At 35.5% G+C, this 25,382-nt stretch overlaps 1 protein-coding gene across 1 annotated transcript in view; it reads right to left on the bottom strand.

Annotated features, from left to right (window-relative positions):
• BIRC6 (baculoviral IAP repeat containing 6) overlaps positions 1-25,382 on the bottom strand; it is a 304,070-nt gene that overhangs the window by 17,925 nt on the left and 260,763 nt on the right. The window contains 5 exon segments of the mRNA XM_043981000.1: positions 4,955-5,032; positions 7,939-8,100; positions 11,521-11,738; positions 17,530-17,640; positions 18,240-18,385. Coding sequence (XP_043836935.1) covers positions 4,955-5,032; positions 7,939-8,100; positions 11,521-11,738; positions 17,530-17,640; positions 18,240-18,385 — 715 coding nt within the window.

Below are 25,382 nucleotides of genomic sequence, written 5' to 3'. Positions count from 1 at the left end.
AAGCCTGTATTTGGGCTGGATTCCCAGAGAGTTACAAACATTATAAACACTTGGTGTCTGCTCCCAGGAAGCCAGAAAGAACCTCTCAAATACTTATGTGCCTTTCCTACTCCAGAAAAGACTAACAATCATAGAATCTTATAGGTGGGGGAAGCTTGGTGACACAGTGGATAAAGCACTGGCCTTGGATTCAGGAGGACTTGAGTTCAAATCCAACCACAGACACTTGACACTTACTAGCTATGTGACCCTGGGCAAATCACTTAACCCTCATGCCCCCCCCCCCCCCAAAGTCAGGAGGAATCTCAGCAACTGTCTAGTCCAACTCCTAAGTAAAAGGATAAAAAAAAAATCCATCAAATGGTCATCTAATCTTTGCTTGAAGAGCTCAATGGGGGCGGAGACAATGGTAGTCTGCTTTCACAAAGTTCCAGTTGATAGGAAGTTTTTCTTGTCACTAACCCTAAATTTTCTGGGAGCAACCAGGTAGTCTAGTGGATAAAACACCAGGCCTAGAGTCAGGAAGACCTGAGTTCAAATCTAGCCTCAGACACTTACTGTAGGACCCACATCAAGTCACTTAACCCCATCTGCCTCAGTTTCCTCATCTGTAAAATGAGCTGGTAAAGAAAGTGGCAAACAACTGCAGTATCTTTGACAAGAAAACCCCAAACAGGTTTACAAAGAGTCAGATACAAGTGAACAACTGAACAACAACAACAACAAACCCTAAATTTGCCTCTTTGAAACTTGTACCCATTGTTCTTGGTTCTGCCCTCTGGGGCCAAGCAGGTAGTTTTTTAAATATCTGAAAGACAGCTATTTTTGTCCACCCTGTCTTCTCTTCTCCAAATTAAGCATTTTCAGTTCCTTTGATCTATCCTCACATGATATAGGCACAGCTAGGTGGTGCAGTGGATGGAGCACAGGCCTTGAACTTAAAGGAACCGAGTTCAAATCTAACCTCAGACATTTCTTAGCTGTGTGACCCTGAGCAAGTCACTTAACCTCAATGGCCTTAAACATTCAGCGAGATCTCTAGTCATACTGATATGTATCTCCCACTGGACCCAGATGGCTCTGGAGGAGAGAGTGAGGTTGGTGACTTTGCACAGCCCTGCCTTACTTAATTCAATTCTCTGAAAGTCATGACATCATCTCCTGATGTCATGGTCCTCTCTGAGAATGAGGGATAAACAACAACAAACAACACATGACATGGACACCAACTTCTTCACAGCCACTAGGAGGCACAGTGGATAGTTTTCTGGCCTTGAACCTGAATTCAAATCCTGTTACAGACACTAGCTGTGTAAACCTATTCAAGTCTCTTAACCGGTTTCATTTTCTTTAACTATAAAATGGTGATAATAATAGCACCTACCTCCCAGGGTCGCTGTGAAGATCAAATGAGATAATACTTGTAAAGCACTTAAAACAGTGCCTGACACATAGAAGGCACTTAACAAATGCTTGTTTCTTTCCTTCCATCTATCCTGACTGCTCTCCTTTACATGTTATCACATTCCTCCTAAACTGATACCCAGAAGTAAACACAATTTTCCATTTCACACACATATATAGCACACACATGCAACTTGTTTAACTAAGGGCCTTAAAAGCATAACTGTGGGGTTCTAGATTGTTCTTAACTATAATCCTTAGTCCTTTCTGGACCTTCTCTACCATGCCCCCCAAATTTCATCCTGAAAACTCACTAGATGTTTCATTTAATATAAGACAGATGGAGTCTCATGTCTGCTTATGCATTCAATTTGTTGTGATATATTGTTAACTGGTTTAAGTATATGAAGAAAATCTGGCCTCATGAAGATATTTAGTTGGAAAAAGGAAGAGTACTTTGAAAAGCAAATAAATAATGCCATAGTATTGTTATTAATATAGTTCTGACTTTAAGGATTATCAGGGGTCCTCAGCCTGCACTTTGACAACCACTGGATTAGATGATGTCAAACCTTTTCATTAAAATTAGATGCCTCCCTGTCCGATCCCCCAACAGTGTTTTCTAAATTGGTTAAAATATTTCTAAGAACTGCGTATTTCTTGCTCTGGCACCTGCCTGATAACCATTATCATTCTAACTATTCAAGATTGGATAAATTTTAAGATAAATATTTGTGTCAGTAAATCCCCTTTTAATTTTGTGCATATATGAAAGGATATTTATAAATAAAAATAATTTTCCAAATTGGTTTTTATTTTAACAAAGTTTATTTATTATGTGAACAAAGGTTCTCTTCCTTTTTTCCCTTCCCCCTTCAAAGGAAATGGGGAGTGTGACTTTCAAACTGGATGAATGAGTAAGGAGATTATGATCCCAGATCACTGAGAACACTAAACTCTTACAAAACTGAAAAGCATCACTTCTTTTTTTATTTAATATTTCATTTCTCACAACTATATGTAAAAACAGTTTTCAACATAAATTCTCTCCCTTCCTCAACTCCCTCATTGAGAAGGCAATCAATATGATATGTTATACACACGTAGTCATGCAAAATATATTTCCATATTATTCTTGTTGTAAAAGAAAACATAGACCAAAATTAAAAACATAAGAAAAATAAAGTAAAAAAAAATATGCTTTGATCTGTACTTATTAGACTATTAGTTCTTTCTCTGGGCATGGATAGCCTTTGAAAAGCATCATTTCAAAGTCAACAAACAGAAAAATATTAATTCTGGGAACATGTGGGTGGGAAGTGAGGAAAATTCTGCATGACTATAATAGTGCACCCTTCAGAAAAGTTATTATTATTATTATTTTTTTTGCGGGGCAATGAGGGTTAAGTTACTTGCCCAGGGTCACACAACTAGTAAGTAAGTGTCAAGCGTCTGAGGCCACATTTGAACTCAGGTTCTCCTGAATCCAGGGCCAGTGCTCTATCCACTGTGCCACCTAGCTGCCCCTCAAAAATGTTAATTTGAAATAAATATTTCAAAACCATAGTATCTGTTTTTTAAAAGTGCCTTTAACTGGTATGTTCTTTTCAGTGGTTCAAAATAATTATTATCTGGCTCTGTAGAAAATTATTCTTTTTGGTATCAATGAAATAACATGGATTTCTGGAATATTCCAATTTATTGAATATATTAACAAGATAACTGAAGCATGTTAATTTACATGCCTTTTGGTATTGTTTAACTTGCCCTGCACACAAATGAGAGTATCTTTACTAATGTCTATTTAGGGAGAGAGTCAATGGAACTGTAATTTTACCTGAGTGGGAAATTTGTATTGTAGAACCAAATAAAATAGTTTGATAGCATACATTATTAGTTCATTTTACCTACCTACCAATTACCCTCATTTAAAAAGACAACTAATGCTAAAACTAGACTAAGAATTTCTACATTATTAAGTCTTATAATTTTTGGAAAAAGGGGATCCAATAATGGTTACTATTAAAAATATTTAACAAAATTATTCAATATATTTCTATACCATTCTATACTAATATTTTTATATTATTCAATATATTTCTATAGAATGCAATTCAATTATAAGGGTAGATTTCTTATATTAGATGCAATGCTCTCTTTTCATTATGTTAAAATAAAAAACTGTTGTTAAAGATTAATACTCTTACACTATATAGTGTGTTGAAGTAGGAACTATATAAAATACCCTTAATTTTATAGATGAGGGAACTGAGGCTGAGAGAGATTAAGAGATTTGCCCAGATTAAGTACTTTATACCATATAAACCTCTGAGGTGGGATATATTTATTTTTAAACAGAGCCTCAGTTCTATGCTTTATTTTTTTTTAGGACCCCCCCTTCTTTGTTTTAAGGAAAGCCTAAGTCCAACAAACTAGTCAGACTGCTTCAGGATTAAGTTACTCTGTAAATTGGTGTTAGAACGGAGAGGAATCTTACAGCTACATTAAGTACAAAGAGACATAACCGAACCGTTGGTTTCCTCCAATGCAAATTTCTGTTCATTGAAATCTAAAAAGTCTTGTATGTAAAGTGCTCAACAATTCCCTGTCTAAACTTTTGTTGAAGTGGATTTAAACTCACCTCATCTCAATTTTTTCAAAATCCAGCATTCTAAATGCAGCAGAGATCTATGTCATAATATACAACCTATGATTATTATATAATATGACAAGCAAATATTCTTAAAATTCATACATTTATATGGATATTATTTGGGGGGGCATGTTACCAATTATATTTTGTGTACTAAATTTTATGAGTTATTTCGTAGTTTAACATGCTAAGAAAAGTGAATAATTATCAGAATTAGTCTTCTGCTATAAAGAATAGTAAGCAGGAAAATGTATTTTCAGCAATCTCTAGAGAAAGATGACAGTTTTTGGTGGTTGTGGGAGCCCAAACCCCTATTTCTCATAGGTTCAATGTATTGACATTCACAAAAGTTGAGGACTGATTTTTATAAGATTGTTCTCCAGTATGACTGTTCTGATGTTCAGTAAGTGCTCCCTTCTCATTGAAGGCTTTTTCACATCACAAGATGATTTTTAAGGGCCCTTTCAGTTTGGACATTTTATTCTATATCTCTGGGTAAGAAGAGATCTGAAGTAAGTGCCCTGGTCTTCTAATAATAAGTGGCTACATATATAGCAACTAAGTCATAAAAGTGTTTTACATTAATTGGGATGTTTTTAAGGCATTCAAATGTACTACCATAATTCTTTTCTAAACTGTAAGAATAATTTCTTTTTTCAATTTTAACGTAGAGAGAAAGGCAATTTAAGAATTCAAATGAAACTAGGAAAAAAGAACTGAAATCTCAACAAACCTGAAATTGTTTTAAATTAAAAAAAAAAAGGCCCAGAAACTTCAAAAAGCCAGATCAAAGAAAACCTAAAGAGTCAATATAGTTTCTCCTCACATAATCACCATCTTACAGTTACTGTACGTCTATGTATTTACAAGTAAAAGGGTGAGAAAAAATTTCCTTACTTGTAAAAAGCTTGATGTCTGGGGATTCCATTTCTCTTCTGGTCTTCCATGCCATGTATTTAATATGCTTAAACAAACCTGAAAAGACAAAAAGTTTTAATGGCAAAATTGCAAGATGAAGTAAAGGAACAAAAATTGTTGATGCTAGAAGAAAAATATAACTTTATGTTAAATCAATCCCAACCCTTAAGGGTAGTGAGGATGTTGAAAGGAATAGGCATTTTCAGGCTATGACAAATCTCTGTATGGTACTACAATTTCTTTTAAATGAAAATGATTAAATACATTTTGGCGAGGCAATTGGGGTTAAGTGACTTGCCCAGGGTCACACAGCTAGTGAGTATTAAGTGTCTGAGGTCTGATTTGAACTCAGGTCCTCCTGAATCCAGGGCCGGTGCTCTATCCACTGTGCCACCTAGCTGCCCCGCAATTAAATACATTTAAAAAAAATATTCTTGGAAGACAGAGAATTCTAAAGAAGTTTTAGAATGCGAGATTGGGACAGAGAATGCTTGATTATGTGGCCTTGTGGTATTTCTGAAGAGGATGAAGGTTCCATGATGAGTGAAAAAGGCAGGCATACACATATGCATACACACGAAGACTGCTTAGTGGTTAAATGTATCTCAGGATCATAGATGTAGAGCTGGAAGAGACCTTAGAAACCCCTGAGTTGAAACCTATCATTTTGGAGGAGAAAACTGAAGCCCAAGGAAATCAAGTGACTTACTTAAGGTAATACATAAATAAGAAAAATACGATGTGAATTCATTTTAAGACATAAAAACTGCTCTGTAGGTATGTATGCCTAAGTTCATTAAAGATGGAAAAAGCAATACTATTTCTGGAAAATAATTCAGAATAAAGACTAGAAGATTGTGGTAGCTTCATACTGAACAAAGAAACTCAGTATATTGTGGAGAGTTTATGATATAATTACTTATTGTGGGAATTCAAGAATTTATGTTACTTAAAAGAAAGGAAGGTCAAAGTAAAAATTACTTTTTGAAGGGACAATAGTTGAGCGTGCAGCAACCATTAATGCATTCATTTTAAAATCTCCTGGAAAACAAACTCAGAGTAGGCTGATTTTATCAACCAAAAAGATAGCAGTTTTCTAAAGACAATGAGCCAGTTTAAGGTTTATCACCTGTACATTTCTGACATACTATTTCAATGTGGGAGGAAATTATTTAGCAAGCAAATTTATTAGTATATTATTATACAATAACGCTTTGTTTGTAGAAGTTTATATTTTTAAAAATTTCACATCCAAGATCCCATTTAATCTCTCCCAACTTTCTCAGGTCTGTAGAGCTGGTATTCTCATTTTTAAAACAAGGAAATTAATATACAGAGAAGCTAAATGACTTGGTCAATGTAACATAGCTAGTTAGTGATGAAATGGTGATTAGAAATCTGCCAGGCCCTTTTCTTTGACCTTGTGACATTGTCACAAAGGAATGATCACTTCTGCTTATCTGGATATCAAGAGAAGCAATGGATAGATAAATAGCCTCTAACCCAGGAACACACCTGTGTTCAAATTACTTGTCTACTACATACTGCGTATGTGATCCCGAGCAAGTCATCTTGCTTTGTGGTTTCCTTATCTAGGTGTTCTCCAGGTCAGTTAAAAACCACAGGTCTTGTGCCCTCATCCATAACTATCTTGGTATCAACTATTTTTATGCTGTATAGGTCAGAATCAGTGTTTTTATATAATATTTACTCACAGATTGGCTTAGAAGATAACCTTTTTCTTCTTTGTAAGCACGCATAAAGGAGAGAACTAGGCTTGCCTTCAGCTAAAACACTTTATAACGGATATAAAATATTGGTTCTAATTTCAAGGTCTGTGTTACTACCAGGATCAAGTAAGATGTTTTAAGTGTAATCGCTTTATCTCCTTTGGGGTAGCAGGGCAGACCACACACTTTTAAACAAGGCAAAATACATAAACACTTTCTGAAGTATTCTTCAAATTGTACCCTTTCAAGAAAATTTGTCACATAAAGGAAAGTTAAGGGTTCAGTCCCTTATAAGCAGAGAAGTAGCTGTTTGTGTAGTCTATATACAATCCTCTAGTTTTTTAAATGCTGTAATTCTGTCAGCATATAGTTTATACTGAGAGCACAGCAAACATCAACATGTAAAAGGTCTTAAGCACCTTTAAGGATGATTTTTTGTTTGTTTGTTTGTTTTAGTAAGGCAATTGGGGTTAAGTGACTTGCCCAGGGTCACACAGCTAGTAAGTGTTGTGTCTTGAGACTGGATTTGAACTCAGGTACTCCTGAATCCAGGGCTGGTGCTCTATCCACTGCGACACCTAACTGCCCCTAAGGATGATTTTTATTACACCTGAGGAATAATTTTGTTGAAACCTAACTCCCATATTTAATATGAAGATAATAACAACAACAAAAATTAAAAATTCACATTTTTTCCTTACATTTTACTTTAGGAAATGTACCTAATGTCATATAACAAGGCCAAGGAGTAATCACAAGCCTGTAAATAAAGTGGGTTTACCTTGTACTGCACTGGAGAAACTGTCTAGGAACACATGAAAGGAAAAGACCAAATGAGGTGCAGTTGGAGTTGAGGGAATAATTTATTTTGGCTAGTACTGTGGAATAGGAGGCAGTAGCATCTAGCTAATGTTGCTATCCTTAAGTTTTTGAAATGTAAGGCAGGAGCCAATGGAGGATTCCTTTAAGTTCTTATTGCAGATAGCTTCCTGAAAAGGGGTGTCTTATGACCAATTCACCAGTTTGCAGGGCCACTTAGTTGTGGCCCTAAATGTTGTGTCTCCCCTAAATGGGTTTCTATTCTTTGAATAACTGGGGCACACAGGGAAGGAAAATCTTGAGGAATCCATACTTGCTCAATATAGTGAAGCAACATAATTAAAATATGAATACATGATATTATTACAAAAAACATTTTAATACAAAGAAAAAAAAAGTTTTTAAGTACATTACCTTGCCATCATTGTAAAGGTTTGGATTGAATCGCACACTATGGCCACCAGTTGTCTCCAGATTCACAAGTGGGGGTGAACTGGGATAGTCTTGTGGAAAATAGACATCAAATTCAAAGCAGCCATTTGCATAAGGAGTATCTGCTGGGCCTGTGATTAGAACCTAAAATGCAGGAGGGAGCGGGGAGAGAAGAAAATCACACCAAACAGCTTAAAGTATTTGATATACTTGGATTTTTCTGTGTCAAAAATCAAAAGCACTGTCTTGTACAAAATAAAGATAATTTTCTTCAATCAACTAACCAAGTGGCATTTGTTAACTGTCCAAGGAATTGGGAATATTAAAAAGAAAAAGTGAAAACAGTCCTTCTCAAGAATCTGACAATATAAAGGGGAAAACAAACACATTTATTCAAAATAAATGGATATTTCTTTGTGGGGGTGCAAGGCACTAGTAGCTTGAAGGGATTCAGATAAGGCTTCAGAAGATGGTCTTTACCTTGCTCTTGATGGAAAATTGGGATTCTAAGAGGTGGAGGTGAGGAGGGAATACATTTCAGACATGCAGGACAGCCAATGCAAAGGCACAGAAATTAGAGAAAGAATTTAGTATATTAGACAGGCCAATTTGGCTGGATCTATAAAGTGCATGGAGAAAAAGTGATCTCTCATTACAGTAGAAAAGAAAGTTGAGGCCAAGCTATGGATAATAATGAATGATAAACAAAGGAATTTATATTTAATCCTAAAGATGAAAGGTTACATGATCAGAACATTCACTGCTTTAAATCACTGACAACTGTACGGAAGATGTATTAGATAAAGACTTGAAGCAATGAGACCAATAAAGGGTCTATTGTAACAGTTGAGGTAAGAAGTGATAAAGGCCTGAACTGAGGTGGTGACAGTGTGAGTGGTGAGAAAGGGATGGGAAGATGAGTTGTAAAAACAGAAGTGGTAAGATTCAGATGTCACTGAGGTTATGAACATGAGAAACTAGAAAATGGTGGTGTCCATGACAGAAACAGGGAACACTAGAAAAATGGGTAATTTTAGGGGTAAAAAATAATGTATTTGTATTAGATGTGTTAAATTTTAAATGCCCCATAAGACAATGGAGATGTATGCCTGTAGCTCAGAAAAGAAAAAAAGTCCAGGACATATTACTCTGAGGTTCATTTTAATAGAAATAATAATCAAACCAATGGAATGGCCAATAACCTCAATCCTTATAAGCATACATAGGTAGCTTAAGTGATACATCCCAATGTGGAATTTGAAAAATGAAAAGCTATTCTGAACCTGGCTTCAGAAATTAGCCACTTCACAAAGAGGAGTCTTTGTGATTAGCTGTGAAGCCAGAAGTTGGATGTATTCAAATAGCACTAAGGAAGCCATACTTTTGATATGGCTTTAAAGTAATATTCCATCATAAAGTTAACAAATGTTAATTGGTCAAATGGTACCCCAATAAATGAGAGATAACAGTGGAGAGAAACATACAGTAATTGGAGCAGGGGCTGAAATCATTAGAAAAGAAGCACTATGACCTCTCAGGGCTACCTCTAAGGTCAATAAACACTTTCAATCAATGAATCCAGTGCCCTTAAAAAAATTCCCATTCTCCATGTCTACTTTGCAACTCTGTAATTCTGTATATATTTAATTTCCTTATTGTGTACATGTTTTTCTTCCTAGTAGCATGTAAGTTCCAATGGGAAAGGGCTATTTTTCTCTTTGCACCCCTAGTTCCTAGCATATAATAGGTGCTTAATAAATGCCTGATGAATTGAACTGACCTACTTCCTATATTACTGAATATTCTGTGCTTACCTACCTTTAGAGACCCTCTTCTCCTAGCATTTCTAAACTTCCTTGGATCTTCACTTAAAAACACCCCCAAAAACCAGTCTCTTAAGATAAGGGTATTTCTGCTTTTGGTGTTCTTCTCTTCTTTCTCTATACTCTCTCCTTTGACAATATCATTCAGAAATATGGATTCACTTCCTACTTCTGTCTCTAAATGCCTACTGCCTTATCTAGATGTCCCACAACTCAGCATGTCCAAAAAGGACAGGCACCAACATTCACCTGGTTTCCCAGGTTTATACCTTTGAACTTACCTTTGACCCTTGTTTCTCCCTCACTTATCAAGAATCCACTTCCACAGCACTTCTCTCTGGCTCATCACTCTACTCCCCCATAGTACCATCCTAGTACAGACCCTTATTACAACCTGTCTCTATTACTATAGCCTTTGAAAAGATCATAGGATTACAGATTAGGACTATAAGAGGCCTCAGAGGGGCAGCTAGGTGGCACAGTGGATAGAGCACTGGCCTTGAATTCAGGAGTACCTGAGTTCAAATCCGGCTTCAGACACTTGACACTTACTAGCTGTGTGACCTTGGGCAAGTCACTTAACCCCCATTGCCCCGCAAAAAAAAAAAAGAGGCCCCAGAGATCATCTAGTTAAATCTTTCACAATCAAGATGAGGGAACTGCTGCTCATAGAGGTTAAGGGACATGCCAAATTTCCTCAGATAGTAAAGGACAGAGGTGGGATTTAAACTCAGGTCCTGTTACTGCAAGTTGAGTCTTTTTCTCACTGGAGCACAATACCTCATTCTCCTTTCCCAATCTATTCTTCATAAAGATGCCAAAGCAATCTTTATCATGCATAGATTTAATTTTGTCAGTCTTCTTCTTGAAAATTTTCACTCTCTACTGCTCATGAAGTAATATATAAAATTTTCTGCCCATCACTCAAGGTTCAACAGTGGTGTCACACTCAAATAGAAACAGGGGCCGTTCATCTATATGTAACAATTTCTGTGGAGTGCATGTTGACTTAGTTGTTTTTTTTTTTTTTGGTGAGGCATGTGGGGTCAAGTCACTTGCCCAGGGTCACACAGCTAGTAAGTGTTTTTATCTGAGAGCGAATTTGAACTCAGGTCCTCCTGAATACAGGGCCAGTGCTCTATCCACTGTGCCACCTAGCTGCCCCTTGACTTAGTTTTAAAATGTGATTATTATGTATGCCTTATTATATTCTTAATTTATTTTGTTAAATATTTTTCAGTCAGATTTTAGTCTGTTTTGGAAACATTCAGGAGTGTCATGGGCCATATGTGACACCAGTATACCTTTCTAGCCTTATCAAATATTGTTCCCTGGGCACCTCCCCCTGCTTGATTTAGGCACAATGAGGTGATTACTCTGTCTTTTGAATACTTCTTGTGCTCTCATGCTTTTCTGCTTTTGCCCTTTCCATTCCCTATGCATGAAATGTTGGTCTTCCTCTTTGCTTACTGAATTCCTGGCCATATTTTAATGCCCCACTTAAATTCCAAGTCATACATGAAAGCCTTCCCTGATATTCCCTGCTTATCAAGTCACTAACAATCTCCCACCTTGGACTTCATATACATAATACTACTTGCTAATGTACTTGTCATGAAATGTTTTTTTTTTTAAAAGGAAAAATATTTATTGGCAAAAATTTGAAATCACACCCCCAGTTTGCACCTTTTAATAAGTAATAAGGAGGACAGGAAGAAAAAAATGAAAATATCCCACATACCTTCATGATGTCAAGCCGTTCTTCATCACAGCGTACAAAGACACTGGAAGATGAAGAAAGAGGTAATGATGTTGAAAGTGTCACAGCTTCTTGTGCAAGACGTCGAGCTCTTGCAGCACTATTTGCATCACTTGCATTCTTCACTTGTGACATGTAGTGATAATTTACTTTAAAACCCAATTTCCCATCATCATCTTCAGAAACCATTTCAAATGTATCTGGGATAGAAGGAAAAAGAGAAGAAAAAGTGAAGCAGTATACAACGTAAAATAAATTTTAGACTTTAAAATTTTGAAATTAGTAGGCACTTATTAAAACACATGAAATTTCTACTTTCCAACCGTATAGGTGATACTATTCTGTAGTGTAATAACACTAAATTATTAATGAAATAAAAAAATTAATGGAGATATTTCATTCATTTTTTTTTTTTGCTAGCTTCTGTAGGGGACAAAAAGGTAGCATAAAAATCTTTTAGGATTATAATGCTAAAATCAAGATAAGTCACATTTATAATAGCTAAACAATTAATGCAAAGTAGTATATGATTAAATGCCAAGCTAATTGGCCTAGATAAAGAATACTATGAGTTCAAATGAGAAATCAATAAGTTTTTCTGACATCTATTACTTTTGTAATTAATTTTGCTAATATGTAAACCTAAAAATTTGGATGCCACTTATTTCTGCTACTGAAATTACCACTAATCTAATCTCTCATGTTTATAATTTTGGTGTTTAACTATTTTTCTTTATTAGAAAGACTGCAGGGGGCAGCTAGGTGGTACAGTGGAAAGAGCACCAGCCCTGGAGTCAGGAGTACCTGAGTTCAAATCCAGCCTCAGACACTTAACACTTACTAGCTGTGTGACCCTGGGCAAGTCACTTAACCCCCATTGCCTCACTAAAAAAAAAAAAAAGACTTTAAGAAAGACTGCAATTACATGTTAGAAGATAACAAGAAATGACCAATGCAAAACACAAGATATCAATAAAAACAATCTGAGGGAAACATAAATAGAATAAAAGATATAAATAATGGTTATATAGTTTATTGTGCCTTTCTAAGATTGTTAAAATAAAAAATGAGTATTTCTATGTGACTTCTGAGAAGTGAAAATGACTCTCCACTGGGCAGTCATAATGAATGTATAATATTACTAAAGCTCATACAGAGGGAATGTTTGGTAGAATAACAGATGTATAACTATAAGGATCTATCTATCTATCTATCTATCTATCTATCTATAAGTAATCCTTTATCATTATCATTATTTTTGATATTATTTTAAGCATTTGAGATGGAAATCTCTTCCCCCTCTTTACTACTGACTAAGCCACAATCCTTTGTAACAAAGAATAAAAAAATAGAAAGAGGGGAGGAAATCAACTCAGCAAACCCAACCAACATATCATCTGAGTTGGACAGTATGTACAATACATTATACCCTCCCACCGTCAGTCCTTCTGCATAGGAGAGAGGTGCATTTTCTTCATTCCTCTCTGGTATCAGGCTTCATATTTATAATTATACAGCATCAGGGTATTGTGGCTCTTTTGTTTTGGGGGGGGATACAGGGGTCCTTCCCATTTATTTTCATTGTGTATACTGATTTCTTTGTTCTATTTATTTCACTCTGATGTGAATTCTTCATGTCACTTCATATTCCATTTCATTTATGATTATTTACAGTTTGTTTATAGACATACGCTAATTGTGGGCATCTAGTCTGTTTCCTGTTCTTTGTTACCACAAAAAGTGCTACTATGACTTTATGGTGTATATGGGACCCTCGACATCTCTGACCTCCTGATGAGGTATAAGCTTAATACTGGTTTCTCCAGATCAAAAGGAGTGGTGATTTTAGTAATTTTTTTTTTTTTTTTTTAGTGAGGCAATTGGGCTTAAGTGACTTGCCCAGGGTCACACAGCTAGTAAGTATTAAGTGTCTGAGGCCGGATTTGAACTCAGGTACTCCTGACTCCAGGGCCGGTGCTCTATCCACTGCGCCATCTAGCTGCCCCGAGTAATTTTTTTTTTTAGGTGAGGCAGTTGGGGTTAAGTGACTTGCCCAGGGTCACACAGCTAGTAAGTGTTAAGTGTCTGAGGCCGGATTTGAACTCAGGTATTCCTGACTCCAGGGCTGGTGCTCTATCCACTGTACCATCTAGCTGTCCCGATTTTAGTCATTTTTAAAGTCAAATTTCAAGTAATTTCCTGAATGCTAACTCTGATATTCTGAAGTAGAGGCACCAGAAGCCTGAAGGGTTAAGTGACTGCCCAAGGCCATTCAAGTGGACATGCTGGGATTGGAATTCAGGTGCTTGGACAATATCCAGTATTTGGATAGTTAAATGTAAGATTCTGAATTTGAAATCCACTGCCCTTTCCCTTACCACAGGGAATAGATAGGAAATCAAAAAGAAATTTAAACAATTAGAAATAATGGCAGAACTGACATGAATTCAGCTCTAAAAAAGATTAACCCAAAGAAACACAATTAAACAATTATGGTAAAAAATCATTTTCAGAATTCTTTGCAAATTATGAAAAGCTGTAGAAAAAGTTTAGTAATTACAATATTAAAAAAACCCTTAAAAATCAAGGTAAGTAGAAAGACTTAAATGAACTGATAAGTGAAGTGAGCATAACCAGAAGAACAGTATACACAGTAATAGCAATATTGTGTGATGATCAGCTTGTGATAGACTTAGCTCTTCTCAGCAATACAATGATCGAAGACAATTCCAAAAGACTCAGGATGGAAAATGCTTTCCACATCCAGCAAATGAACTGTGGAATCTTAGTGCAAATAAAGCATACTATTTTCACTTTTTTTTTCTTTCTTAAGGTTTCTCCCTTTGTTTTGTATCTTTTTTTTACAATATGACTAATGTGGAAATATATTTAACATGACTGTACTTGTATAAACTATATCAGACTGGTTGCTATCTTGGGGAGGTGGGAAGTGAAGGAATTGAGGGAGAAAAATTTTGGAACTCAAAATCTTATAAAAAAATGAATGTTATGGGGCAGCTAAGTGGTGCAGTGGATAAAGCACCGGCCCTGGATTCAGGGAGCAACTTTTGGGATTAGCTATCAAGCCAACATATTCTGCTTATGAGTCTGTTCACTTTTTTCTCTCCCGTGCAACACAAAAGTAAGTTGGGAAAGTAATGGACATATAGCCACAGAAGAAATATGTATATGTGTACATGTGCACATTTGAATATATAGCCAAGATGACAATATAAAGATCAGAGTTGTCTGTAGCTCTAAAATAGCTAAAAACTAATTAAGTAGCCTGCAGGATTCTGTTTTGTGAGAGAGAACATTGCAGCAAAGCCTTGACATGGGCCTTCTACACTTTTTCTTTTACTATAGATAGTGGTTTAATATATTTGTGGCCTTTGTATTTGCTTTCTTCTACATTGTGTACTGTATCCAGTTTCTTCCACGGACTGAACTTTCTATTTTTTAACCAGTACCAAACTGTTTAAAAATAACTCATGTAGTACTGTCTTTTATTTTATTATCTCAACCCACCCATTGGCAATTAATGTTTCTTCACATATTTAAGTTTAATATAGTTCTTGGGTACAACCAGGTAGATTCCCAAATATTTTATACCTTTTGTGACTACTTTGAATTAGAATACATTTCAGTAGCTGTTTTGAAAAAAAAAATTTTCCCCCTGAGGTAGAAGATAAGAAACAAAGAGATGTACTCTATGATGCTATAAAGTAGTAAAATAATATAACATAAATACTAGATAATATTGACAGCAAGTGATTAGGAGAACAACCTAGGCATCTGTGAATCTTAGGAGACAGGGAAATGATAAGATAATTAGAATTTATAACAACTCTCTAGAAGTAGGAAAGCTGTGAAGCTAATCTCTGCTAAACCAGGGGAAGCTCAAGATTGTGGAAGAAGCTAATGATTGCTGATGATAGTGCTCACTGGACAAGGATCAGGGGTGGTAGTCAGGCCAGCATCCAGGGTGTCATCCCCAGAGGAACAGAAGGTGATTTACTAAAGAAAGAGGCCAAAGACCATCTCCAAGCCCAGTCATACTTTGTTTATTTCTAACAAGAAAGATTCAGAATCAGAGAAGGGAGATTTATTGGGCAGTCTTTTTGTCATTTCTACCCAGTGCTCCTGGTTTTAAGCCTTCTGAGTGAGGGACAGACTAAGTCTCAACCTCTTTCAGGTGACAGCCCTTCAAATTTATGAATGCAGTTTTCATGTCCTTCATAAGCCTTCTCTTCTCTAAGCTAATTATCCCTAGCACCTTTAATCACTCCTTATATAGAATGAACTTGAGGCCCTTGTCCATCTAGGCTGCTATCATCTGGAATAAATTCAGAATGTGAATATTCTTCCTAAATGATATTTTGGTGATTGAACACAGTACTCTAGCTGTGGTTTGACTAAGGCTGGGTATAGTGATACTATCAATAACTTACTGCTGACAGTTATACTTCTTTTCAAACTCTCTCTTCATCTTGGCCTTCCCGAAACTGGCACCTCAATGGTGCCGTAGATAGAGTGCTGGACCTGGAGTTAGAAGGCCTGAGTTCAAATCTAACTTTCAACACTTACTGTGTGACTCTGAGCAAGTCACTTAGCTTCTATTTGCCTAAGTTTCTTCACCTGTACAGTGGGGATCACAATAGCAGCTACCTCGCAGGGTTGTTGTGAGGATCAAAGGCGATAATGATAAAAAAGGTAGCACATGGGGCAGCTAGGTGGCGCAGTGGATAAAGCACCAGCCCCGGATTCAGGAGTACCTGAGTTCAAATCTGGCCTCAGACACTTGACACTTACTAGCTGTGTGACCCCGGGCAAGTCACTTAACCCCTACTGCCCCGCAAAAAAAAAAAAAAAAAAAAAAAAAAAAAAAAAAGTAGCACAGTGCCTGGCATGAAGTAAGTACTATATAAATGCTATTATTCTGATTAGTTCTTTAAGGCTCAGCTCAGGTTACACCTTCTTTGAAAAGCCATAACTGAAGACTACAGTTAGTGATGCTCCCTCCTGCTTCTGAAAACACTGTATTATACTTATTTGTGTATGTGTGGCATCTTCCCAAGTACACTATAGTCTCTCTGAAGGCCTATCTCCACCAATTAGCATGGTGCCTTGCATATATCAGTAATGTGCTTGTTAAACTGTTGAATTATACACTAAATATGGTATACAACAGGCGGAAAGTACTCATGTCACTACTCCAATTAAATGCTAACAAATTACAGAGAAATGCATTCCCAAATTCAGTGGTATGCTGTTTCCATATTCCACTAGAATTCTTAACCAAACCAAGAAATTAAAGGTCAAGGAAGGAAGAAAAAAAACCTCCTTTTCTGGTTATCCGTTTTTCAGGATCAATTTTCCCCAACTCTTATTGATTTTCATAATTTCTTTAATCCTTTTTTAACTACTAAAGCTACAGATCTCTAAAAAGACTCCCCCTGTCCCCAATTCTGTTCCCTTTAAGCTGCTCTACTCTCAATCATATACTCATGTTTAAGGTTGGAATATTCTAGGTGTTACAGTCTACTCTAAATAAGCAGCAGCACACACCAAAAAAATATGTGACTATACCACAGTACTCCTAACACTTGGCTGGCTATCAGATTCCCAAATCAAAGTTTGTTTTTTTTTTTTTTAAAGAGAGGGAATCGCTAGCAGATAATATCATGAACTATTTGAAAAACAAAGCTTTGGCACATCTCTTCTAATAAGTTGCCTGTTCTTGCTTTATAAACTCATCATGTGGACTGGGTTCTGAGTTTTCTTATCTCTGGAAAAAAATATTACTATGATGCCATATGTAACTAATTATGTAGTACTGCAGAAATGTATGTTACTAGGTTTTTTTCAGACTATACATCTACAATAATGTCATATTGCATCTAACTATAATCTTAAGAATTTAATAGATATTTCAACCATTTTACAATCAGTAAATAATCTTAAAAAAAAAATATTGAGATTTTAACTTACCAAACTGTAACTTTTTCATGACAGCTACATACTTTTCTTCAAGTGATCTTAATACTGACAAAGGTTTTGGTTTTACAGCAGCCTTCTTGGAATACTCGGCCAGCTTTTTTTCTGTTATTTAATATTTTAAGAAAAATGATATCTGATTATGTATTTTGGTAAAATGATTATAACTGCAAAGACTTTGCTTTTACAGTTGAAGCTAATAAAAATTTCCTAACATCATACTTATCCATCACTTACTTTCCTTATAATTTTTATATTTTATAATGTTTTGATAGTTATTGGCAAAGCATTCATTTTTTCCATTTAAAGCATATTTACAACAAGACTACATACTAAATCTTAAATATAAGCCTTTATTGATTTTTAAAATGAATTATCATAAAAAAGTAGAAACAAAGTCAAACTTTTCTGGAGCTAATTTATAAAAGTTCATTTAAATTACAATGTAATATTTTTCTCTACTGACTAAAACGTTTTTAACCAAATCAAGGATTCATGTATAAAAGATCACATCAGAATTTTTAGTATATGATTTTCACTCACTCAATTTTCTGAGAGTATCCATATGACAGTGAAATAAGATTTTGAAATAAGGTGTTATCCCTAATACATAACAAGAAACTGGTTTCCAGTAAATCAACATGTTCAAATTTAATCAGTTAATAAAATATTAAAATGTTATATCTACAAATGGATTATTTTACCTTGATTTGCTTGCCGTAAACTGGTGGTAGCTGCATAAACTATTTCAGCAGTTTTTTGAATATCTGGTACCAAAAGAGTGAGTCCTTCAGGTTCTTGATCAGATGCATCTGGTTTTACTCCTGTTTTAGCTTTATCCTTTTTAGATCTGTATTTTTTAAAGGGACATATGGAAAGAAATATTAATTATAGGGTTTAAACATAACAATCAACAAGAAGACTACTATTACTATTAAAATAAAAATGAATTTTGCATTTAATCTAACATGAAGTCAGTTTAATGTATATGAGAGGCATTTTAAGGAGAAAGTTGTCACCTTTAAATTTTACAACAATAATATGAAAATATTCAGTTTAGGTTAATTAAAAATGTATAAGAATTTTTTTCCTCCAAATTAAAAACACAGACAACAGGCAATATTCTTATGTGTCACCTTAAAATTACTCAGATGGATGTTATGATGGATCCCCTCCCTCCAATATACTCCTAGGTTTGCATCATTAAAGGAAGAAAGGTGTTCTAACCTCTAAGTATGGTTAAAAAACCAACCAACCAACCAACCACCAACAAAACAAAACACAAACCTCTACCATGTCTGCATGTTTTGTAATAGTACTACTACCATCCATGTCAGTAGCACAATACCTTAATTTAATCTAAATTCAGGGAATTTAGAGGGAGTAAATATAAGTTCAATCGTTTAGAAGGGCTTTTCAGTCCAACTGAAATTTAAATATGTTCAAATAAATGTATTGAAATAACATGATTCTTGAGGTCCATGTCAGGGAATCTTTTTATAAATAAAAGATTTTTATGACAAAACACTTGTGACAGTGTCCAGAACACTGAGGCGGTGAACAAAACAGAAGATGCACTTAATACCAAATTCCATCAGACAAGCAAGGAACCATAAATCAAACTTTAATTTTAATATTACCATAGACAAGTAATAATGCAGTTTAAAACATTTAAAAACATTTCACCATAAGCTCACAAATAATATTGCAAATTGCAATATTCTCATGGTATCTCTTTATAGTATAATATGTATAAAGAAATCTATAAATAGTATGTGTTTTGCTGATCTTTATAGTTATAATTTAAGTGTAGTAATCATTTATATTAAAGTTTCAAGTGAAGTTAATCTGATTTAGTTTTTATTATCATGTATTAACACAAAACATTCAAGAAGATATAAATTACTATTTAATGCTTAGAATGTATATATGGTGATCCACAAACCTAACTAAATGAAAATTAACCCCAAGATGTAAGTTTATTAACAAAAGAATAGCTTATTTTTCCAGGTCAATGTATTTTACTTTACAATATTTGTTTATATTCAATTAATTCAAACAACCTGGCATGATCATGCTGCATCAGTGCAGGTGAAACCAGGAAACAGAGTAGTTAACCAAATCAAATTAATCATTTTAAAATGCAAGCTCAAACATTAAATAAAATTCAAAAAATGAATTTAATGTCAATAAAATTTATTACAGAGGAAAAAAAAGACTGCTGAAAGAAGGTCCAAATAATTGTAGGCATGTGAAAGATAACTAGATGAGCCTTTATAGTTAGCAATAGAGATGAATAGAATTCAAGGGCAATAAGGTCCAAAATATAAAAATGTATACAGTACATCTGGAATTAAATGAATGTGACGTTTTCAATACATCATGAGATTGGTAGTTGATGATGTCCTTATTATTCTACTAAGCAAAAGTAAAATGCTCCTCTTACCTACATGGTATTCATTTCCTACATCTTCAGCTCAGTTACCTAAAGAAGTGGTAAAACCTAAGATTGTACCATCTCCCAGAACTAAATGTTTGTAGTACTGAAATCTGAAAGGCCTCCTTGGCCTCACTGCTAGTTTTTTATCCTTACTGTGACCTCTTCTCCTTCCATTGACCCTGTTCTTGCTCATTCAATCAACTAAATCTGCTTTGGCTTCACTCTCTTTACAGTCTGGACACTATGGGTGACCAGTTCAACCTATCTTCTACACCTGAATCACCATTCCTCTTGTCTTATCGTTATTCATGCAATGCCAGTCCTCAACCCTGGGTCATCTAGGGCATAGAAATGCAGCACTGCTGAACTGGGTCAGAGGACCTGGGTTCAGGTTCCAATTCCGTCATTTGTTACTAATGTCATCATGGTCTAGTAACAGTTTCTGACCTCAGTTTACTCATCTGTAAAGTAAGGTTAGTTCTTTTTGATCTCTATATTATGAAATCCTACCGACTACCTTCTTTACTCTTCTCATTTGTCTGAATACAGCTGAAGAAGTTATACAACAATATCAACTAGGTTGTGTAGTGACTTGCCCAGAGTCACACAACTATTAACTGTCTGAGGCTAGATTTGAATTCTGAATGAGGAGTCTTCCTAACTTCAGGTCCAATACCCCATCCTCTATGCCACCTAGCTGCATTCATGCATGTATATGTGTGTATGCATTATATATATATATGTGTGTGTGTGTATATATATATATATATATATATATATTGGCCCGCGTCACTGCGCTTCTTGGCGGATGCGCCTGCTGAGAAGCAGCTTTTTCCTCTTCCAGAGGGAGCGTCTGGGCGCAGGTGTGGGAAGGAACGAGATACCGATCTTCTGCCTTATGATACCCTGAAGTCTGCGGTAAAAAACGGAAGTTTTAGCTTAATCATTTGAGAGTTGAGCGCATGCTACTGAAGTGGCTTTTGAAGGAGTGTTTATGAATGTTTATGAAGGTTCTTTATGAATTCATGTTATCTAATCTCAATTGGACTCTTACTACTATAATGTAATGCTTTAATTGTTCCTTTACTGACTATCATGCTCTCACAATAGTTTCTATGATCTGAACTTCTCCTCTTTCAATCTCTTTATGCTCTCACACTTATATCTTCAGCAGATGATATTTCATCCAGCTTAACTAAGAAAAAGTCTTCAGTTGTGGGTCCTTTGATCTTGCTTCCTATTCTACATCTCAACATCGACACTTCATTTTATTTATTTCAGTTTCTGAGGAAAGGGAAGACCTTCTTGTAAAAGTTATCCACTCTACTTGTGGCCTTGTTCTAATTCTTTCCTGCCTCTTAAGTCTCTACCTCTTTTGGAAACTTTTTCTTTTTAACAGGATTCTTCCTGATTCTTAAAATCAAGGCCATCTCTCCTTGATCTTAAAAAAAAAAACAAAACCAAAAAAACCAAAACACCTTTGCTTCATTCTGCCATCCCCTCAAACTATCATTTTTTATGTCTTCTCAAATTCAATGATAACATTCTAGCCAGAAAGAGTTGCTTATGCTTACTGTACCCGTTCATTCACTAATCATTCTTTTCAAAACCACAGAACAATCACTCTAATGAAACTGTTCTCGTAAAAATTTACCAATGATTTTTTTTATTGATGATTACAATGCCTTTTTCTCAGTCCTTATATGCTCTTTGAGTTCTAACACAGATTACCATCCTCAGTGCTTAACAGCAAACCCTTTCTTTTCCTTCCCCAGGCTACTGTGATAACGTTCTCATTTGCCTTTCTTCTTCCCAGTAGGATAGTTCTCCTTTTCACTCTCCTTTTCTGGATGATCACCTTCCATTCTTGTATTCTTTATGCATGGGTGTCCCTAAAGGTTCTGTCTTAGGCCTTCTTCTTTTACACTCTCTCAGTGATCTCATCAGGTCCACAAATTCAATTATTTCTGTGCAGATTAACTCAAATCTTTGTGCCTGCCATAATCTTCCTAGTCTTTAGAAATTCTAATCTGGATACAGTTCTACACTGTCAGCTGCCTGCTGGATATCTCCATGTAGGTCCAAAGTAGAATTAGTTTTCTTTCCCACTAAACCCATCCCTCCTCCAAACTTTTTTGTTCCTGTTGAGGATACTATCATTCTACTTATCTAGATTTACCTCAACTTTCCTCTTTCAATATATTCAATTAGTGTCCAAATTTTATTAAATCTACTTCCACACAATGGTTTACATCTATTCCCTTCTCTCCCGGCCTAGTTCTGGCCCTCATCATCTCCTTTACATCCCGTTTCCTCCCTCTGTAATCCACCCTCCAGAAAGCTGTCAAACAATCTTTCTAAGCATAGTCTATGTTTCTTATTGTTCAAAAAGTGCTCTTGCCTCTAGAATAAAAAACAAATTCATCTGCTTGGCATTTAAAACTTCAGTAACTGGGCTTCGAACTTTATTTTACAATACTGCTCTTCACAGATACTTTGTTCCAACCAATCTTATATTTGCAGAAGTCGTCCTTCATCCCCATGACAACCCTTTATTTCCAGGCTCACTTGAGGTGTATTTCTTCCAGTGAGACTTTCTTGGACACCACCACCCTTTTCCTGTTAATATACTCTCCCAGATCTTAAATTGTATTGTATTTACACAGTCTATATGTATGTTTGGTATACTATGTGTTCCCCTCTACCAAACAGTGTGAGCTCCTTAAAGGCAAGGGCTGGTTTATTTTTCTTTGTATCCTTGGCACAATGAATGCAAATATCAGTGTGTTTCTTTTTGACCTCTCTGAAGCTTTTGGCACTCATTATGACAGGGCAGAGGAGTGGTATGGCATAGTGTACCAAGTGTTATATCTGGAAGCTGGGAGACTGGGGTCACTATCCCACCCAAAACATTTATTAGCTGTGTGACTCTAGGCTTAATTTGTTTGTCCTTTGTTTTGAAGAGGACATCACTGGGTGATGTCTTGACTTGCATATGAACTGGATTTAAGTGAGACAGAGTTCACAAAGTCATCAGCCTCACTCTCTTCCTGAGTAATTGAAGTTCAGTGGCAAGACAAAAATCAAGAAAACTATTGATCTGTCCATCACTTGTATTCTAACTAACCATTAGTAAAATTCTTTATTACCAGCTACCTGAAATATTCTAACAGATTCATCACAGGCCTTCCTATTTCTAGCCTCTCCCTTTTCCAACTTATTCTTCATACCTCTTCCCAAATCTTTCTTGTTACTTCTTCATTAAAAAACATAAGCCAAATAAACACCCCCCCCACCGAAATTCCTATCTTTTGAGTAAATTTTAAGTTCCCACCTGCATTTAAGATCCTTCACAATCTGGCAATAACCTAGCTTTCTTATATTATATCTCATATTAGTGCTCCAGATCAGGATTTCTTAAACTTTTTCCACTTGTGACCCCTTTTCACCTGAGAAATTTTTATGTGATGCTGGGTATATAGATACATAAAAGAGGTATACATAACCTTTGACTGCTGCCAAATTTTTCATGACCCTCACATTCAGTTATCCCCATATAGGGTTGTGACCCAAAGTTTAAGAAGTTTTTCTCTATTGCACTCAATATCCCAATAAATGGGATTAACCTCTGAACAGAGAGGATAAAATTTTCCCCATCTCCATGCTTTCCCCTAATAATTCTCTTCTTTCATCTACTTTAACTGTTGAATTCCTTCCTATTCTTTAAAGCCCTCTTCAAATACTATTTCTGCAAGGAGGTCATTTCTGATCCTCATTATCTGTAATTATTTTCCTCTTTAGTCTTTTCTCAGTGGCTTGTTTTATAACTCTTTAATGGATTCATCACGTAGTACTGAATTTTATAGCTATCAGTGTTAATGCCTTTTATTCATCTATAAGTTATATTGGGCCATTTTCTAAACTTTCTACATTTGCTGCATTTTACCTAGCACATAGCTGGGCACTTAATAAAATGCTTACTGTATAATATAATTCAATTACTATATGAAGAAGGGGGAATTTTAAGAACATTGATCACAGGAGTGGCTTCGTTTCTTTTTATCCTAGTGCCTAACACAAGTAACTACGTAATGCTTGTTGACTAGCTGCTTAAGAACACATAATCTTTCCAGGGATTGAAAAAGAGGATTTTCTCTGAGCTAATAAATACAGAGAACTTGTCAAATCACATCATCCTTGCGAGACAACTGCAACAAAAACTCTGATAGCACCTCATTATGTTTGGAAAGTTCTGTGGGTATTAACCAGTTGTTAGACAGGAAGAAATAGTTCCTACACAGCAGGGAACTGGTTAGTAAGACCCAAACCAAAAGGTTGTTAAAGAGAATGGAAAGAAAAGTGTTATGATACTAGTAACAATACTATACAGAGTCACAAGATTTATGGAACTTATTAATCAAGTGGATCCACTGAACACTGAAATAGGTCCATCTTCAAGTAAAGAGGATATTTTCAACATCTAGGGTGTTTTCCCCTTGAAACAAATCATGTTTTCTTTCTTTTGGTTCGAGGCTAGATTTTGGTGGTCAACCATATTAGCATAGCATTATCATTATAATGATTCCTTTAAAAATATTCATAAGCAATTAACTAAACTTAATCCTAGTTCTTTTTGAGGGCCTTAGAATGTCTTGTTCCCGAATAAAAACAAGAATCTGGTCTAGAAAGATAATAGTTTATATCAATATTTTTAGACCATATAATTGACACTCAGGTGATTATACAAAGATCTCATAATAAAAGAGTATGGTAGAGTCATAAAACTAGTATTTCATAAGAGTTCTCTACTAGATCCAAGTAAGAACAATTTTCACTTGAACGCTTCTCCTTATGATGTATCCAGAAAAGAAAAAGATTAAATTTCAGATGGTAAGAGCACTTCAAATACATGAAGAACATATTCTATCTGTATACTGCTGACAGCAACTGGTCACTGACACAACTGTTATATTCAGTAGTGTCATATATATAAATATATATGTATATAAGTCACTGTCAACCCATATGTAGGCCCAGCTCATGAAAAAAGGCCATACCTTGGCTCATTTCCTGAAGTCTGTGTGAAAAGCTATTTGGGTTCAAGGCACCTAGCTGGAAGTAGATCTTTGTGACAGACAATGGATCCAACATGGTAAAAGCAATCAGCGACGGCCGCTACCATGGTATCCGCTGCTTTGTGCATACGTTGAATCTGGTTGTGATCACTGCCCTGAAGAAATACGAGGAAGCAACTGAAGTTGTCGCTATTGCACAAAACATCTGCAAACATTTCCACTATGTTGTGAATTCCACTAACCAGCTAACAAAGTAAGCAAAATATATAACCTGAACTAGGATATGAGCAAAATGGGCAATTATTTCCCTAAAAGAAAAAATGAAGTTCAAT

The sequence above is a fragment of the Dromiciops gliroides genome, chromosome 2 (genome assembly GCF_019393635.1).
Source record: "Dromiciops gliroides isolate mDroGli1 chromosome 2, mDroGli1.pri, whole genome shotgun sequence".
NCBI lineage: Eukaryota > Metazoa > Chordata > Mammalia > Microbiotheria > Microbiotheriidae > Dromiciops > Dromiciops gliroides.
Note: the sequence above shows the minus strand (reverse complement) of the source record. Positions and strands in the feature narration are given on the sequence as shown.